General features: G+C 42.5%; 1 protein-coding gene across 2 annotated transcripts in view; it reads left to right on the forward strand.

Annotated features, from left to right (window-relative positions):
• The first annotated feature begins 5,201 nt into the window (after window positions 1–5,201).
• The window catches only part of LOC110504090 (chloride channel protein 2), a 198,402-nt gene continuing 186,351 nt past the window's right edge, over window positions 5,202–17,252 (forward strand). Inside the window, exon 1 of one of the 2 annotated variants that reach the window (XM_036961146.1) lies at window positions 5,202–5,727. In XM_036961146.1, the coding sequence (XP_036817041.1) occupies window positions 5,683–5,727 (45 nt within the window). In that variant the 5' untranslated portion in view covers window positions 5,202–5,682. The remainder of the gene's footprint in view (window positions 5,728–17,252) is intronic. The other variant, XM_036961147.1, reaches the window with a different exon arrangement.

The raw sequence follows: 17,252 nt of genomic DNA on the forward strand, positions 1-17,252 counted from the left end.
GCCAGACAACAGGCCCTCCAATTTGACACACTGAACTCTGTCAGAAAAGTAGTTGGTGAACCAGGCAGGCAATCAATTGAGAAACCAAGGCTGTTGAGTCTGACGATAAGAATGTGGTGATTGACAAGGTCGAAAGCCTTGGTGCCTTATTATAAACAGCCTGCATGTTTTGGAACATTTGTATTCTGTATAGGCTTCCTTCTTTTCACCTCTGTCATTTAGGCTATTATTGTGACATAGCTACAATGTTGTTTATCCATCTTCAGTCACAGCCACTAAACTCTGTAACTGTTTTAATGTCAACATTGGCCTCATGGTGAAATCCCTGAGTGGGTTCCCTTTGTCATTCGTGATACTTTGCAAGCCCTCCCACATCTGTCAAGCATCAGAGCCGGCATGGTAAGATTCGATCTTAGTCCTGTATTGATGCTTACCTGTTTAATGGCTCATCAGAGGTTGTAGCAGGAATTAACACCCATAGCAAGGACGTTAAAATTCAAATCTCTCCCGCTCTCACTCGAGACCCTATCCAGGGTCCGCTTGATCAAGAAACAAGCCCACGGGCTCTGTCTATAGACTCTGATACAAAGGTTGCGAAGAAAAAGGTCAAACGCTTCGTTAAAGCCAAGCCCACTCAAAATCTGAAAAGTCAATCTGCTTCCACCTTGAACAGACACATCAGGTCGTTGCGAACGACCACTCCACTTTGTGGGGAATATGTCCACTAAACATGAATCTAAATGAATATCCTAGATATCCTAGTCTCAGTTTGCAGGTACTGAAGAGGTTGCCACACGCGGACGCGGTGGTGACTGACAGCCCTCGACAGCCACTGAGGGTGTTGAAGCACAAACACCAGGAGATTTGGTTGAAAGGTTACAGCCACTCTCATAATAACGCGGCCACTGACAACTCGTACATAGGGTCCAAACCTTCCGTTGGCGCCTCGGATACCAACACCACATGCTGGTGGGCAGGTCCCGAGACACAAAGGGGTGGGGGGGAATAGTAGCCCAGACCCATGATGAGCCTTATCGAGGTCGGTGGGGTGGTCGAGACTACGGACAACACTGTACGAGGCCGCCAGAGCATAAATCAAATCTAGTTGTAAACTCCCCTTTGAGAACAGTGAGGAGCAGACAGGCCCCTAGACGGGGATTATCTTAGAACACATCTAAGATAGTACTGAGGTGTACCACACTGGTCGTAAAGGAAGTCCAGTGGACTTGTCCACCTCCAAAAAAATGGCAACAATAATAATTCATTGCCATGTGTAGTAATCACTACAAGACAACTAGTAAAATGCTCTAATCATGTATTCCTGTAGGATAACATTTCAGAATAAATCGGTAGGACAACTGGACTCCTTGAGTACCAGTACCAATACCACAGTCAGTCCAGCAACACTCAGTAAGAGGATTAGTAACCTCACAAGTTAAATTGCTATTAATAATAGCAACATAGGAGTCACTCAGAGTGCAGCACGGGGAAGGGAATCTCCATTGCACTCTTCCAATGGTTAACATACATGCCACTAATAAATAGAACCCTCCGTTCAGGAGAAAAGTTATTAGGTGTCATGAACCACGATCACACCACGTACGACTGGTCTAATACTTAGAATACTTCCGTCATGAGGTTAGCTCATCCGTGGATAACATAGCTATGAAGTGTACTTCTTCATACCTACCACCACAATAGTGGAAGACAGTGACTGGTAGTAAAACCACTAGACTCTCGCGACACCAATTCTGACTGACCTCCAGGCATTGACCTGAAAATTACCTGACTATGTCAGACTCATTCTGAACAAGTTGTAATCTGCCAGGATACTTGGTTTCCTTCCCTTGACATGTGTGCTTGCGTAAGCATAAACGCACATCCACAACGGAACATCCAATTAAGATTTATGCTAGGATCACTTAAGGGTCCGAGCAAAATACCAGCCTTAGTAAAGTTTAACATTTATTTTGAGGCCTTTGACTCTACAGCTACAGCACTCACCAGTTTTCTTCTCAGAAGTCCATAGGTCATCCCTGTAGACTGCCCAAAACTAGTGCCTTACAGCTGTAGACGTAGTTATAGTTATCAACTTAGGATAGTACCCTAAGAAACACCCCGCAAATTAGGAAAGCCCTAGATATGACATTAGACAATGCCATGATAGGGTCATTTTGCCAAGACCATGGACTTAGATAGAATACAGTCCAATTAGATGATTAAGGGGGCATAACTATATTTTGTTTTGTTTATGCTTTCAATCATTTTGTTTCATGTTCTTCGGCACATAGAAAGTGATAGAGCCATAAACAACTTCCCCATACAACCATCAGTTAGTGCCACAACGCCGCTCATTCGGGAGGAAATGTAATGATATATTTCATGAGTGTGTGTTAACATCTGCCTAAGTTACTGCCCAGATCATCCAGTCTGGACGACCAGACGACGGGTCCGGAACGGCGATCCCAATCCGGACATCCGCTGCCCAGCCATGAAGCGGACTTCTTAATTTGCAGACAGCCTACCCGGGTCGACCACCAGATGGGGACCACAACGATGGTCCACAACCAGGACAACCCACGGTCATTTTTATGTTGGTTTGCAATATGCAGGTTAATCGCAAGATTGAACCCAACATGGGGGGACTGTCATGACGTTGGCCTGGGGGATAGGTTTATGACAGTCATAAATACTTCTTCCCCCCTTTTTCCTCTCTCTACCCTACTGAGGTTACATTTGCAAAACCCTTGGTTAACATAGAGATTCTGGGAACATCAGAAGGTGGAGGGAAATGAACTATATTCTGGTATTCCGACCAATGGAACATATGCAGTGGTACTGAATGAATATGATGTCAGTTCGGTTGTCATCTGAGACATTCTCATCAATGATAAGATGACAAATTCTACAGTGGAAATTCTACACATCAGAGTTATCGGATTCACATGGAATTGTTGTTCAATTTAAATGTTTGAATATGAAATTATTCGTGATGGAATGAAATGTGATTTTAGCTTCTAAAATGTGAGATTTGGGTTTTCATAAGATGGGTCTCTGCTCAATCAGTAGCCCGCCCCTGTGAAGGGACATGGACTATAAAACTTTTCAAACACGCCCTCCTCTCCCTTCCTATATAAGCCCTTGACGACAATATAACCTCCTGTTCCGAGGACGACGGTCCTATGTCAGAATGGTTCAGATAATAACTACAGAATGAAGCCAACATCAGCGTGAGCTTTGGTTGCGAATGGTATGAACTTTGAACTCTTATTCACTACAGAAGTGATACCTCCTAGCCGTTGAGTTAGCAACAGCAGATGCAAACGAGGGTTAGGAAGGAACAGACAGAGTATCCAATCTATCACCCAACGATGTTACTACAACGTATCCAATTGACAACCAGAGACATTCTTCAAAGGACTCGGTTGGGCAGCATGACCTTCCATCTACCACCAACCTACCGAAGCGCAGCTCAGAGTAAATATTTATTGCATTTTCATTTTCCAAATGGGCGGTAATTTAGACTACATAAGATACTGTATTTACGATAGCACAGCTTCTTCCCTTTGTTCCTCAGTCTTCCCGCTCTTTCATTCAAACCCAGCCCCTTTTCTTTTGTGTAACAAGCTGTCATATCTGTTCCGCCCGCTAGGGACATTTTCCTTTATGATGTAATTTGTAATCAAGTTATGATTTAAATATGTGTAATTCTGTGTGATTAGTTAGGTATTTAGTAAATAAATAATTAAACCCAATTTTGTATTGCTGATTCAACTTCTTAGCCAGGGTTTGTGCAGATAACCAAGAATTTACAACTTTCAGATGAGACTGAATTAAGATGACGATTAATATTGACTGCTATTGATGTAAAATATGACTAGGTCTTTAAGAGTTTATTCGGAAGATAACAGCTCTATAAATATTATTTTGTGGTGCCCGACTAGTTAATTACATTTACATGATTAGCTCAATCAGGTAATATTAATTACGGATAAATTATTTTATAGAATAGCATGTCATATCACTTAATCCGGCATAGCCAAAGACACGACACATGCTAACAATGATGGCAAAAAACAACATTTGAGAGTGTGCTGACCCTGGTGCTGGAGGGGGTACGCAGCTGGAGGTGGAATGTTTGAATGGATATGGGACTATAAAAAGTTTGGGAACCACTGGTATAGATAATAGAACAAAAATGAAGTAAACTTTTAAGATATCAGATTTTTGTTAAAATACTTTGCTACAATGACAGACTTAATTAGCTACCCACCTCAGTCCTTTATTTTAGCGTGTGGATGTAGTAAGTGCACCATCATGCGGCATGTGTCTCTTCAGATTCCACAATGATTCTTAAGTTGTGTGTACACTACCTCTCTTGGTCCTCATCTTTGTAAGTCACCTTGATTTTGCACCTGTCTGTTTTATCAGTTTCAAGGGGCTATAGCAGCACACAAGTATACTGAAAATGCACGCTGGGCCGAGCATGCCCTGAGCTGGTGAAGTGAGTGCTACTGAAGCGCTATTGGAGTGAAATTGGAGCAGGCTAGAAGGCCGAAGCTACAGCTTTTGGGAATCTCGCTCTGAGCTCCAGTCAAGTTGGGCATGCTCAGCTCTTCACTCCTCTCACATACTCTGGATAGGTGTAACATCAGCGCTCCATTATTGGTTAGACCAGCCATAGCCAGGTGCACCACGGGTCAGCTTAATGTTTACATAGCAGGTTAAGATAACTAATGTAGCAGGTTAGGAGAATGAACATAGCAGGTTAGGATAAGTTACCTGGCAGGTTAGGAGAATGAGGTTAAGGTTAGGTGTAGCTTAAATGCGTAGCACATTAAGATAATTAACGTGTCAGGTTAGGAGAATTAGCTTAAAGTTAGGAAAAGGGTTAGGCTTAGTTACCTGGCAGGTTAGGAGAATGAGGTTAAGGTTAGGTGTAGCTTAAATGCGTAGCACATTAAGATAATTAACGTGTCAGGTTAGGAGAATTAGCTTAAAGTTAGGAAAAGGGTTAGGCTTAGCTTAAACACTACAGTTGTCAGAAATCGACTCGTCTTGCATCCCAATCAGCCACGCAAAACGGTCTTGAGTGGCAACAAATCTGGCCAAATAGCTGATTCGCTTTCCGTACATCCACTACTATTGATCCGCCCACTTTCAGACACTGCACGTATCCAAGTTACCCATGACTCCACTGAATAGCAATCACGACACCTTGAAAATAAAACACAGACACAAAAATATCTAACATTTCAGAACAGCGTAGATAGTTTAGTATTTTGTTATTTTATCTTTCAATTATATATTTGACTGACAAAACGTCAAGGTGCAAGCAAGCATTTAAAATATTTAGCTAACATTCAGCGTAATCCTGAACTTTCACTGTTCAAAAAACTCCAGAGGACAGACTGTACCATTTGAACGAGCTAGAGGGGTGTGTCGTCCAAGCCACGAAGTTCCGCTTCTGTGTGGATCCTGGAAGAGATTTTGGGATATAAAATCAAGGAACTCTGTTATGCAGCACTTTTGAGTTAATCTCGTGAATGACATCAACTTCATGACACATTAATTAATCACGCGCAAACGAGAGAGTACTTGTGTCTCACTGCAAGCTCAAAATAATTCCTCACCCAGTCTCTCTGTCACTTCTACCGGTAGCGCGAGCCACACAACGCAGCCATGGCCCGCGACGATCAGCGCGCGCTACAGTATGAACAAACTTTGGTAAGTGAACTTGTTGCCACTTCAACTTCACTTCGTTACAAAGTGATGGCGGTGTGTGTTGGCCGTGGCGCCTGTTTGATCAAATGTGGTTAGTTCACAGTTTTTACCGTCTAGAACGGGTTACAAGTTTTATGCTCGCACCTGTGTAGCTGAAGAACGCTCAATTCTGTTCTCTTTAGAGAAGTTGAGTGTTCCTCAGATTGCGCCTGGGCTGGTTAGCCTAGTTTTGATCAAATGAGAGGTGACGACATGGTTATGACAGAAGTTTATGAATTTCACTCATGGTTTGTCAAATAAATTGTATTTTAAAACACAATTGAATGGGTATAATCTCGTTCAGTTATTCACATACAAAAAATACAGTCTTTATCAGGCGCTATTGTGAGAACACATCTGGATTTGTCCAGAACAATGTCTCTCATCACCGCAGCTCAATGCATACTGTAGGCTGCACGAGGTACTAATAGTTGGTGTAATAGCGAGCTATTCCGTGAACGAATAACTTGTGTTCTCATCTTCAAACAATACAGTAGTCAGTGCCGCTATGTGCCTAGTGCGACTGTGTGCGTGGGTTGCATCGACATTTTCGTGGGTGACTATTTTTTCGTGGTGCTGGATTGAGGCATAATGCGAGGAGGATTAATAGACAAGAACTCCCCAGGTTCTTAACACACAGTTGTCATATGTTGAATATTAATTAATGATGACCTGTTCTGGGGAAGTGAGTGTCAAGTCTCAAAGAGGATATTTGACATGTTCTCGTTTGGACTTGACAGGGGCTCAACAGGTGGTCCCCACCTGAGGCAAAATGCTTATTAATGGGGAACTTGTAATGTGCTGCATGTTGCACCTATCTGAGCTGTTTCCCCACTTGGTTTAGTCTATGTAACCAGTGGAGTGTTTGAGTGCACTGCTTTGAATTTAATTGATCTCCGCCACGGCACAACCCAATGGGGGGGCGCCAACCCAGACAGGAATATCACATCAGTGACTCAACCCACTCAAGTGACGCACCCCTCCTAGGGACAGCATGAAAGCGCACCAGTAAGCCAGTGACTCAGCCCCTGTAATAGGGTTAGAGGCAGAGAATCCCAGTGGAACGAGGGGAACCGGCCAGGCAGAGACAGCAAGGGCGGTTCGTTGCTCCAGAGCCTTTCCGTTCACCTTCACACTCCTGGGCCAGACTACACTCAATCATATGACCCACTGAAGAGATGAGTCTTCAGTAAAGACTTATAGGTTGAGACCGAGTTTGCGTACCTCACATGGGTAGGCAGACCATTCCATAAAAATGGAGCTCTATAGGAGAAAGCCCTGCCTCCAGCTGTTTGCTTAGAAATTCTAGGGACAATTAGGAGGCCTGCGTCTTGTGACCGTAGCGTACGTGTAGGTATGCAGACCAAATCAGAGCGATAGCTAGGAGCAAGCCCATGTAATGCTTTGTAGGTTAGGTGAAATCAGCCCTTGCCTTGACAGGAAGCCAGTGTAGGGATGCTAGCACTGGAGTAATATGATCACATTTTGGGGTTCTAGTCAGGGTTCTAGCAGCTGTATTTAGCACTAACTGAAGTTAATATAGTGCTTTATCCGGGTAGCTGGAAAGTAGAGCATTGCAGTAGTCTAACCTAGAAGTAACAAAAGCATGGATACATTTTTCTGCATAATTTTTGGACAGACCGTTTCTGATTTTTGCAACCATTGATCTCTCGTTTGAAGAACATATCACAACCATTTCAAGGGCAGCTTTTTTCCATCTACGTAACGTAGATGGAAAAAAGCTGTCCTTGAAATGGTTGTGATATGTTCTTCAAACGAGAGATCAGGGTCCAGAGTAAGCCGAGGTCCTTCAGTTTTATTTGAGACGACTGTACAACCATTAAGATTAATTGTCAGATTCAACAGAAGATCTCTTTGTTTCTTGGGACCTATAACAAACATCTCTGTTTTGTCTGTGTTTAAAAGTAGAAAGTTTGCAGCCATCCACTTCCTTATGTCTGAAACACAAGCTTCTAGCGAGGGCAATTTTGGGGCTTCACCATGTTTCATTGAAATGTACAGCTGTGTGTCATCCGCATAGCAGTGAAAGTTAACATTATGTTTTCGAATAACATCCCCAAGAGCTAAAATATATAGTGAAAACAATAGTGGTCCTTAAACTAGGACTAGGATGTGCCTTTGGCTACTGGAAAATGAAAATAATTTGATTTGAAAACCAATAGATCATGAGAGAAATAGGCTACTGGTTTCAATGGCATATGGTAGTCTTTTATAATATAAAATAATTGGGCTTTTAAATAACACGTTTCACAATGATCTGTTTGAGAAGCTGTAGCAGCTGCTTTGCGCTGTCTGGCAGATTTTCCACATAGGCTCTGTGTCTGTATGCTGTGTGTGTGTGTGATATACATAACGGCTAATGAAATTACACATGCAGCAATTTAATACCATTTAAATTATACAAATTAATCTATAGACCGATAAGCATGACTGGTAGCATGTATTTCCATTGACTGGTTTTTACATCAATGAATAGGCTAAAAAGCATTGTTTTGCAATGGGATTTTATTTTCCTGGACAATTGACCTGAGCCATTTTTATTTATAGTCTAAACATTTTTTTTAAAGATCTGCCAAAATGCTGTTCCAATTGCATTTGAGATATGAGACTCTTGACTTGGTATAAAGACATTGGCTGGAAGCTAAATATGTATTTACATTTTTTGGTTGTAGTGGTAAATATTTTCAGGGTCCATACATCTTCCTCTGTCAAATTTGGTGCTTTTATCACAGTTTACTACTGAGTCCAGATTTTCAATTTAGCTATGCACCACTAGTATGCAAAATAGATCATTGGTAATTCCTTCATATTAACACAGAAATCATGGTAAATTGTGTGTTTTTGTCAGTTACTAGTTGCATGACAGTACTAACATTTAAGAAGGATAAAAAATATATATATATATTTTTTTAAATTGACATTTTTGATCCCTTGGGATCAAAATGTACTCCTGTCGGTGCTTTTAGGGTTAAAGTATCTTGCTAATATGTAGCCTAGAACAGACCATCCTGGGCTACATATTAGCTCAGATACTTTAAATGTAAAGGCCCACTGAAGCGTGCAACCGTAACTTCTGAAAAGAGCAGTTGGGCCTGTTTTTCATCTAATTATAGTTTATTTTTACTGAGACTTCCCCCTTGCTGTTAAACTGTGTGTGGGTGTGCCTGTATGTGAGGGAGATTACACAATGAGCTGCTTGCTGATTCAGCGCTGGGCACTCTGTCACCCTTGCTGGGTCTTGTGCTCGGCTGCTGCTCGCTCTCCAACGGGCTCTCTGTGCTCCTATCTCTGAAGAGTCACTGAACCGATTACATTTTCCTGTCCCTCTCGCTTGTCCCTCTCGCTTGTCCCTCTCGCTTGTCCCTCTCGCTTGTCCCTCTCGCTTGTCCCTCTCGCTTGTCCCTCTCGCTTGTCCCTCTCGCTTGTCCCTCTCTGTACCCCCCTCGGTTTTTCTCTCTGACTTCTTCCTTTCTCTATTCCCCACGTCTTTGGCTACACTGTGAGTCACTGTGACACAGTTCCATTGTGCCACATTGGCAGCGGCGGTGGTTGTGTGGGCTTCGTATGTGGGGCAGAACTGTAAGAGACTACTGTAGCTAGTTCCATATCACGACACCACAACAAACAAACAAGCTGTCCCACTAATGAAAGTGATAATACACATGTAAACTGTCCCACTTCCATTCAGTGTTGTATGTCACCCTTTATGTTGTAAGACTTTCCTTATACATTATTGTGAAGCATCTATGGTATAATTAAATGTAGGAATGCTTATGAAGACTATATGCATGCTCTAGATACGTTTTGGTTAATTTAAAGTGGGACCATCACCGACAGAATAAAATGGTTGATAAACAGCAAAGGGTGGCCCTCAGCTGTCTACCCCTCCATTTAGTGTATGGCATTCTGCTACACTTGTTTTCTCCGCCCCCCCCTCTATCACCTTGTCTCTTTGAGTTCCAGGTACCATCCGTCTCTATCCTCTTACGGCTTCTCACACAGTCCACTGTCAATCTTCCTGTCTCCTCTCAGGCACACCTGCTCACACACTCTCTCGCGTGCTTTCGCTCTCGTTTGCACGCTGTCACTCATTCGCCTTCACAGCAGTATTTATGATCATTTGGCCCACTTTGACATGCATGTTTTATGAGTGGAAGTCCAAGAGCTCTGGCTTTCGGATGAAAGCCAAATGGGGCGTTAATGGGGTTAGCCTGCAGGTGACGCGATGTCCCTAGACATCCCTAAATGTCCGTTGGCCCTCTCCGACCATGTAGAGGCTTAGAGCCTGATGGCTTACAGCTTGTGGTGTGTGTGTGTGTGTGTGTGTGTGTGTGTGTGGAGGGGAAATTGTTCAGTGGGTCAGGATAAGAACTATTAGAGCTGATAGATAAGGCAGGACGGAGCCACAGGACAACCTTGGGACACACTGACTGATGTTTGTTCTCCTTCAGTGCTGAGCAATGGAGCTGTCATATAGCTGTCATAGCTATCGCTGTCAGGCCACTCTGGAACTTTACATGGCTGCAGATTTGAAGGCGGGAGAGTGGTCATTGTGATTTGTACATGACATGAATTCCATTATGACAAATCAATTAAGTGCAAATCAATCCCAGAACAACAGCAAAGGACCTTGTGAAGATGCTGGAGGAAACCGGTACAAAAGTATCTATATCCACAGTAAAATGAGTCCTATATCGACATGACCTGAAAGGCCGCTTAGCAAGGAAGAAGCCACAGCTCCAAAACCACCATAAAAAAGCCAGACTATGGTTGGCAACTGCACATGGGGACAAAGATCATACTTTTTGGAGAAATGTCCTCTGGTCAAATGAAATAAAACTGTTTGGCCATAATGACCATCGTTATGTTTGGAGGAAAAAGGAGGAGGCTTGCAAACCGAAGAACACCATCCCAACCGTGAAGTACGGGGGTGGAAATATGTTGTGGGGGTGCTGTGCTGCAGGAGGAACTGGTGCCCTTCACAAAATATATGGCATCATGAGGGACGCAAATTAGGTGGCTATATTGAAGCAACATCTCAAGACATCAGTCAGGAAGTCCAAGCTTGGTCGCAAATGGGTCTTCCAAATGGACAATGACCCCAAGCATACTTCCAAAGTTGTGGCAAAATGGCTTAAGGACAACAAAGTCAAGGTATTGGAGTGACCATCACAAAGACCTGACCTCAATCCCATAGAAAATCTGTTGGCAGAACTGAAAGTGTGTGTGTGTAAGAAGGCTAACAAACCTGACTCAGCTACACCAGCTCTGTCAGGAGGAATGGGCCAAAATTCACACAACTTATTGTGGGAAGCTTGTGGAAGGCTACCTGAAACGTTTGACCCAAGTTCAACAATTTAATTGCAGTGCTACCAAATACTAATTGAGTGAATGTAAACTTCTGACCCACTGGGAATGTGATTACAGAAATAAAAGCTGAACTAAATCATTCTCTCTACTATTATTCTGACATTTCACATTCTTAAAATAAAGTGGTGATCCTAACTGACCTAAGACAGGGAATTTTTACTAGGACTACATTTCAGGAATTGTGAAAAACTGGGTTTGAATGTATTTGGCTAAGGTGTATGTAAACTTCAGACTTCAACTGTAGATGACGTAGTTTTCCTTTCCATTATGACATATGGGGAGATGAATGTTACGTCTGGTGGCAGCAAAGGTCTATTTACAGTCAGAATATGTCAAGTGATTGTTGTTGGTGAGAATATTCTAATGACGACCCAAGGAAGTGAGGGGAACGAAGTGTCAATCTAGTGTGTGTGGATGTGTGAGTCTGGCTGTGGCACAAGGCAATTTGTAACCGAGTGTTCTTAGCCTGCTGGTCATTTAAGTGGCAATTTGGCTTTATGTTGCCGCCAACTTGTTTGATGTCAGCTTCTATAGCCATAACTACATTTTACCTCAGTTCGTCTCAAACACTCCTTCCAGTTCTTCTATCTTTCCCTCTTTAACTAACACTACCTCATTCCTTCTTGCAAAATGGTTGTTTTTTCTTGAGGTCAACAGCGCCTTGACCCTGAGCATGTCTTTTAATGGCAGGAGAAAGGGAAACTTGCTTAACATTGTTTTGAGGCAATAGAGGATTCCAGATATGATCAAATGAGCACCATCATGAAGTTCATAGGAGAATGTCAAATGAAAGTCTGTTTTTGAGAAATTTAAGGGTGTGTGTGTGTGTGTGTACAATATGATTTTTCAACTATTTCCCATCCTGAAAATGAGGGATAAGGAAACGCTTTGATTTCTTGTCAAACAGATGGAAAAGGGGTCTTGGACAACATCTACCAGGAAAGTCTTTAAAAGGCATTAGAAATGCATTAGAACACATAATTAGAACACACCCCTGCCAACCAATATCAACACTTTTATTTAGTTTTGGAGAAGTGATTTGCCTTCTGTAAGTTTAAGAAACACTGCTCAACACTGTTCCTTGTAATTCTGTTACCAAAAACCTTTTAAGGTATTTTATACATTTAGTTAGAGAATGCAAGTTCACAGAAGTAACAAGTAAAGGTAGACCTACCAATTAGTTATAGTTTTTCTGAATTGAAGTTTATTCATTATTAAGTGATTAAAACACGTAATTGTTTTTCCAAATCAGTAAAGGAATTACTGCAATTCAATTGGCTATAACGGGAAATCATAGTAGTCAGAAACCACAGTTGGGTCTCCTTCTACTGTCCTCCCTTCCACTGGTCTCCTGCTACTGTCCTCCCTTCCACTGACATACTGTTATGTTCAGCTCATAACTGTTTTCTTTCTATTTCTTCCTGATGGTCAAACCAAGACTGTGAACTGTCTGGACTCTGTCTGTCTGTGTACTCTACTCTAGTGTTCTGTCCAAACATTTAGGCCTAGTCCAGATCAACCAAATGTGGTCTTGTTTTTGGGCAGAGCTCATTAGAATAATAGCCAGTATATAATAATTGCCTCAATGTTGCTTATACCTGTTTAGCTATTTAGGATACGTCACCTCACCATGAAAATAATGATATTCATTTCTGTATAGTACAGATCAGGGACCCATGATGTATACTGAACAAAAATATAAATGCAACATGTAAAGTTTGGTCCCATGTCTCATGAGCTGAAATAAAAGATCACAGACATGTTACATACATGCACACACACAGCTTATTTCTCTCAAATTTTGTGCACAAATTTGTTTGCATCCTTGTTAGGGATAATTTCTCCTTTGCCAAGATAATCAATCCACCTGAAACGGTGTGAAGCTGATTAAACAGCATGCCCATTACACAGGTGCACCTTGTGCTGGGTACAATAAAAGGCCACTCTAAAATGTGCAATTTTGTCACACATCACAATACCACAGATGTCTCAAGTTGAGAGCGAGCATGCAATTGCCATGCTGACTATAGGAATGTCCACCAGAGCTGTTGGCAGAGAATTTTACGTGAATATCTCTACCATAAGTCGCCTCCAAATGTCGTTTTAGAGAATTTGGCAGTACGTCCAACTGTCCTCACAACCACTGACCACATGTAACCACGACTGCCCAGGACCTCCACATCTGGCTTCTTCCCCTGCGGGATTGACTGAGACCGGACAGCTAAGGACACTGAGGAATATTTCTGTCTGTAATAAAGTCCTTTTGTAGGGGAAAAACTCATTCTGAGTGGGTGGGCCTATGCCCACCCATGGCTGCGCTCATGCCCAGTCGTGAAATCCATAGATTAGGGCCTAATTAATTTATTTCAATTGACTGAGTTCCTTATATGAACTGTAACTCAGTAAAATTGTTGCGTTTTTTTTTTGTTCAGTATAATTCTGTTCCCATAATTCTGTTTAGCATCCCGGCAACATTTTTCCGCCTTTGTCTTAAAGGATTTGCCGTTATCAAAGGCTAAACTTTTATTTTCACAACCGACCTAATCATGATTGCGGTAAAGTGTGAAATGTAACTTTTATGCTGAGGCGGCATTGGCATGCACTACACTCTTAAACTCTTGATGGTGTCTAGGCAGTGCCCGTTACTAGCCTGTTACCATCCTCCTGGAAGTTGTAAACTTTGTAAGGCATGTCACTTCACCGATCTCTTTGCATAGCCTACCACATGCACTGTTTTCTTAACCACAACTAGACGGATCAATAAAGAATTACTGTGCAAATAAATATCACTGAATGACGAATAAAGTAGGCTAATGCAATTGAAGGCCTCCAATTGTTGCTTACTGAAACAACCAAAGTCATCAAATTGTTATACATTTGAAGTAATAGCCTATCCTCTCGTGGTCAACTAGTCTATTTCAGCAAGCAATCTTCATTAACCAATGAATGTATTTTTTCCTGAATTTCCTTTTGGATATGGATTAGGCTGGGGGAAATGTTAGCCTAGTTAAACTGAGTGCTGCTCATGATCATCTTGTCTAGTTGGTTCATTCATTAGCACTGATCAGAACATTTTGCCAGCATGTTATGTAGCTCAACAAGTGGATTTTTAATTTGTTTATCTTCAGTAGTTTAGTAGCCTGTCATACTGCCTACCTAAAGTATGTGACTTGTCTTAATCAATCAATATTATTTTTGTGTTATTGAATCTGTCTGTATATTTGTTTAATTCTCTGGTGGAGGTGGTATAATAAGTGGAGGTGGTGTAGTTTAATTTATTTGTTTGCTCATCTATCACTGAACAGAAACATTTAGCATGCTATAATGTAGCCTAAATCAAGTGTAGGCCAATTATTTTGCTGGATCGCATGTAGGCAACTCCAAAAGCCTGCAGAGGTTGTGAAATATGAACACCAGATTCACATTCTTTTAAAAATATAGATTGGTATGATGGTCTATGGGTATCATGATGAAGATACTCTCAATGTAAGACCCTATGCCTGCTCCCTAACAAAGCAGAGTGAGGGTAGGAAAGAGATGAAACGTGCTTTCAAAATATAACTTTTTTGTATGACGCAAGTTGTGTGTGAAAAATATTATTTGTATTTTTATTATATTCCGTTATATTATTAGCTTACTATAAAATGTGTGTTGACTACGATCAGGGTAAGTGAGTCTTGTCTGTTTTAATGAACAAAATAACTTGATTTCATGTGCATGGCACAGCCATGTAGCCTATAGGCTCAAACGCATTGAGAAGGAAAGGAATTCCACAAATTAACAAGGGACACCTGTTAATGAAATGCATTCCAGGTGACTACCTCATTAAAGCTGGTTGAGAAAATGCCAAGACTCTGCAAAACTGTCATCAAGGCAAAGGGTGGCTACTTTGAAGAATCTGAAATATAAATATCTATTTTGATTTAACACTTTTGGTTACTACGTGATTCCCCGTGTTATTTCATAGTTTTCATGTCTTCACTATTATTCTTCATTGTAGAAAATAGTGTAAAAATAAGAAAAACCCTTGGTGTGTCCAAACTATATACTTTTTGTATATACTTTTGTATGTGGACACCCCTTAAAATTAGTGGATAAGGCTATTTCAGCCACATCTGTTGCTGACAGGTGTGTAAAATTGAGAACACAGCCATAGACATTGGCAGTAGAATGGCCTTACTGAATAGCTCAGTGACTTTCATCGAGTCACTGTCATAAGATGACACCTTTCCAATAAGTCAGTTCAAGTTTCTTCCCTGATAGAGCTGCCCCGGTCGACTGTAAGTGCTGATATTGTGAAGTGGAAACGTCTGGGCACAACAACGGCTCTGCTGCCAAGTAGTAGGCCACACAAGCTCACTGAACGGGACCGCCGAGTGCTGAAGTGCGTAGCACCTCTGTCTTCTGTTGCAGCATTCACTACCAAGTTCCAAACTGCCTCTGGAAGCAACGTCAGCACAAGAACTATTCACCTGGAGCTTCATAAAATGTGTTTCCATGGCCGAGCAGCCACACACAAGCCTAAGATCGCCAAGTGTCGGCTGGAGTGGTGTAAAGCTCGCCGCCATTGGACCCTGGAGTAGTGGAAACACATTCTCAGGAGTGATGTAATCACACTTCACCATCTGGCAGTCCGACGGATAATTCTGGGTTTGGCGGATGCCAGGAAAACGCTACCTGCCCCAATGCATAGTGCCATCTGTAAAGTTTGGTGGAGGAGGAATAATGGTCTGGGGTTGTTTTTCACTAGGCCCCTTAGTTCCAGTGAAGGGAAATCTTAACGCTACAGCATACAATGACATTATAGACGATTCTGTGTTTCCAAATTTGTGGCAACAGTTTGGGGAAGGCCCTTTACTGTTTCAGCATTACACTTTTGAATGAATGGGGCACTTGTGAATGCTAAACTTTCCTTGCACCTGCATAACATGTTCATAGTGGAGATAAACAGACAGGAGAGAGGCTAGGTGTGGCTATTGAGCCCCAGCCCAGAGGAAGCTAGGTGTGGCTATTGAGCCCCAGCCCAGAGGAAGCTAGGTGTGGCTATTGAGCCCCAGCCCAGAGGAAGCTAGGTGTGGCTATTGAGCCCCAGCCCAGAGGAAGCTAGGTGTGGCTATTGAGCCCCAGCCCAGAGGAAGCTAGGTGTGGCTATTGAGCCCCAGCCCAGAGGAAGCTAGGTGTGGCTATTGAGCCCCAGCCCAGAGGAAGCTAGGTGTGGCTATTGAGCCCCAGCCCAGAGGAAGCTAGGTGTGGCTATTGAGCCCCAGTCCAGAGGAAGCTAGGTGTGGCTATTGAGCCCCAACCCAGAGGAAGCTAGGTGTGGCTATTGATCCCCAGCCCAGAGGAAGCTAGGTGTGGCTATTGAGCCCCAGCCCAGAGGTAGGTATAGATGGGGTGAATGGAGGGGTCAGAGACAGACAGTGAAGCCTCCTTCAGCTCCATAGCCCTTCATCTACTACTCCCCAGACAGAGGGAGCAACACATACAGGTACCTCTGTAATAAAATGCTTCTTCCCTAAGAGCCAAAGGTCTGAGCACACGCAAAATTACCATTTTAAATGGGGTTAATCTATCAACCTCTTTCTGACTGTTTTCCATGCGCTCTCTATCAGTCTGACACACACGCACAGTATATAGAACAGGGAATAAGACTAGCGCCACAGAATTTGCTGCTCACTCTCCCTCAGCAACACACACACGCGCAAGATATCAACATACACCCTCCTCCTGCATGATTTCTGCTGCCAATAGACTGAAAATGAGTGAACGAGAGGGGGAGCAAAAGGGAGGGTGAAAGACAGAGGGACTGCAGTGGCACAAGTATTATCATCCACCTACTAGCCACAATATGGGACCAAAAATAAGGGGACAGTACCAGTCCCAGACATACATGTTCAAAAATCTGCTTCCTATTGAAAGCCCATGGCAGGAGTATACCTGGCGAAGGGTAGCTCAGTGGAGTCAAAACCTCACCATGCAGCCTGTCTAAATAATAGAAACACCGGTCATACTGAAACACTTTTGCACATCTGAAGGCAACCAAATCCACCTGATTTCTAAGCCAAAAGACTGCTATAGTAATACAGTTCAAATATTCC

Source organism: Oncorhynchus mykiss, chromosome 24 (genome assembly GCF_013265735.2).
Source record: "Oncorhynchus mykiss isolate Arlee chromosome 24, USDA_OmykA_1.1, whole genome shotgun sequence".
NCBI lineage: Eukaryota > Metazoa > Chordata > Actinopteri > Salmoniformes > Salmonidae > Oncorhynchus > Oncorhynchus mykiss.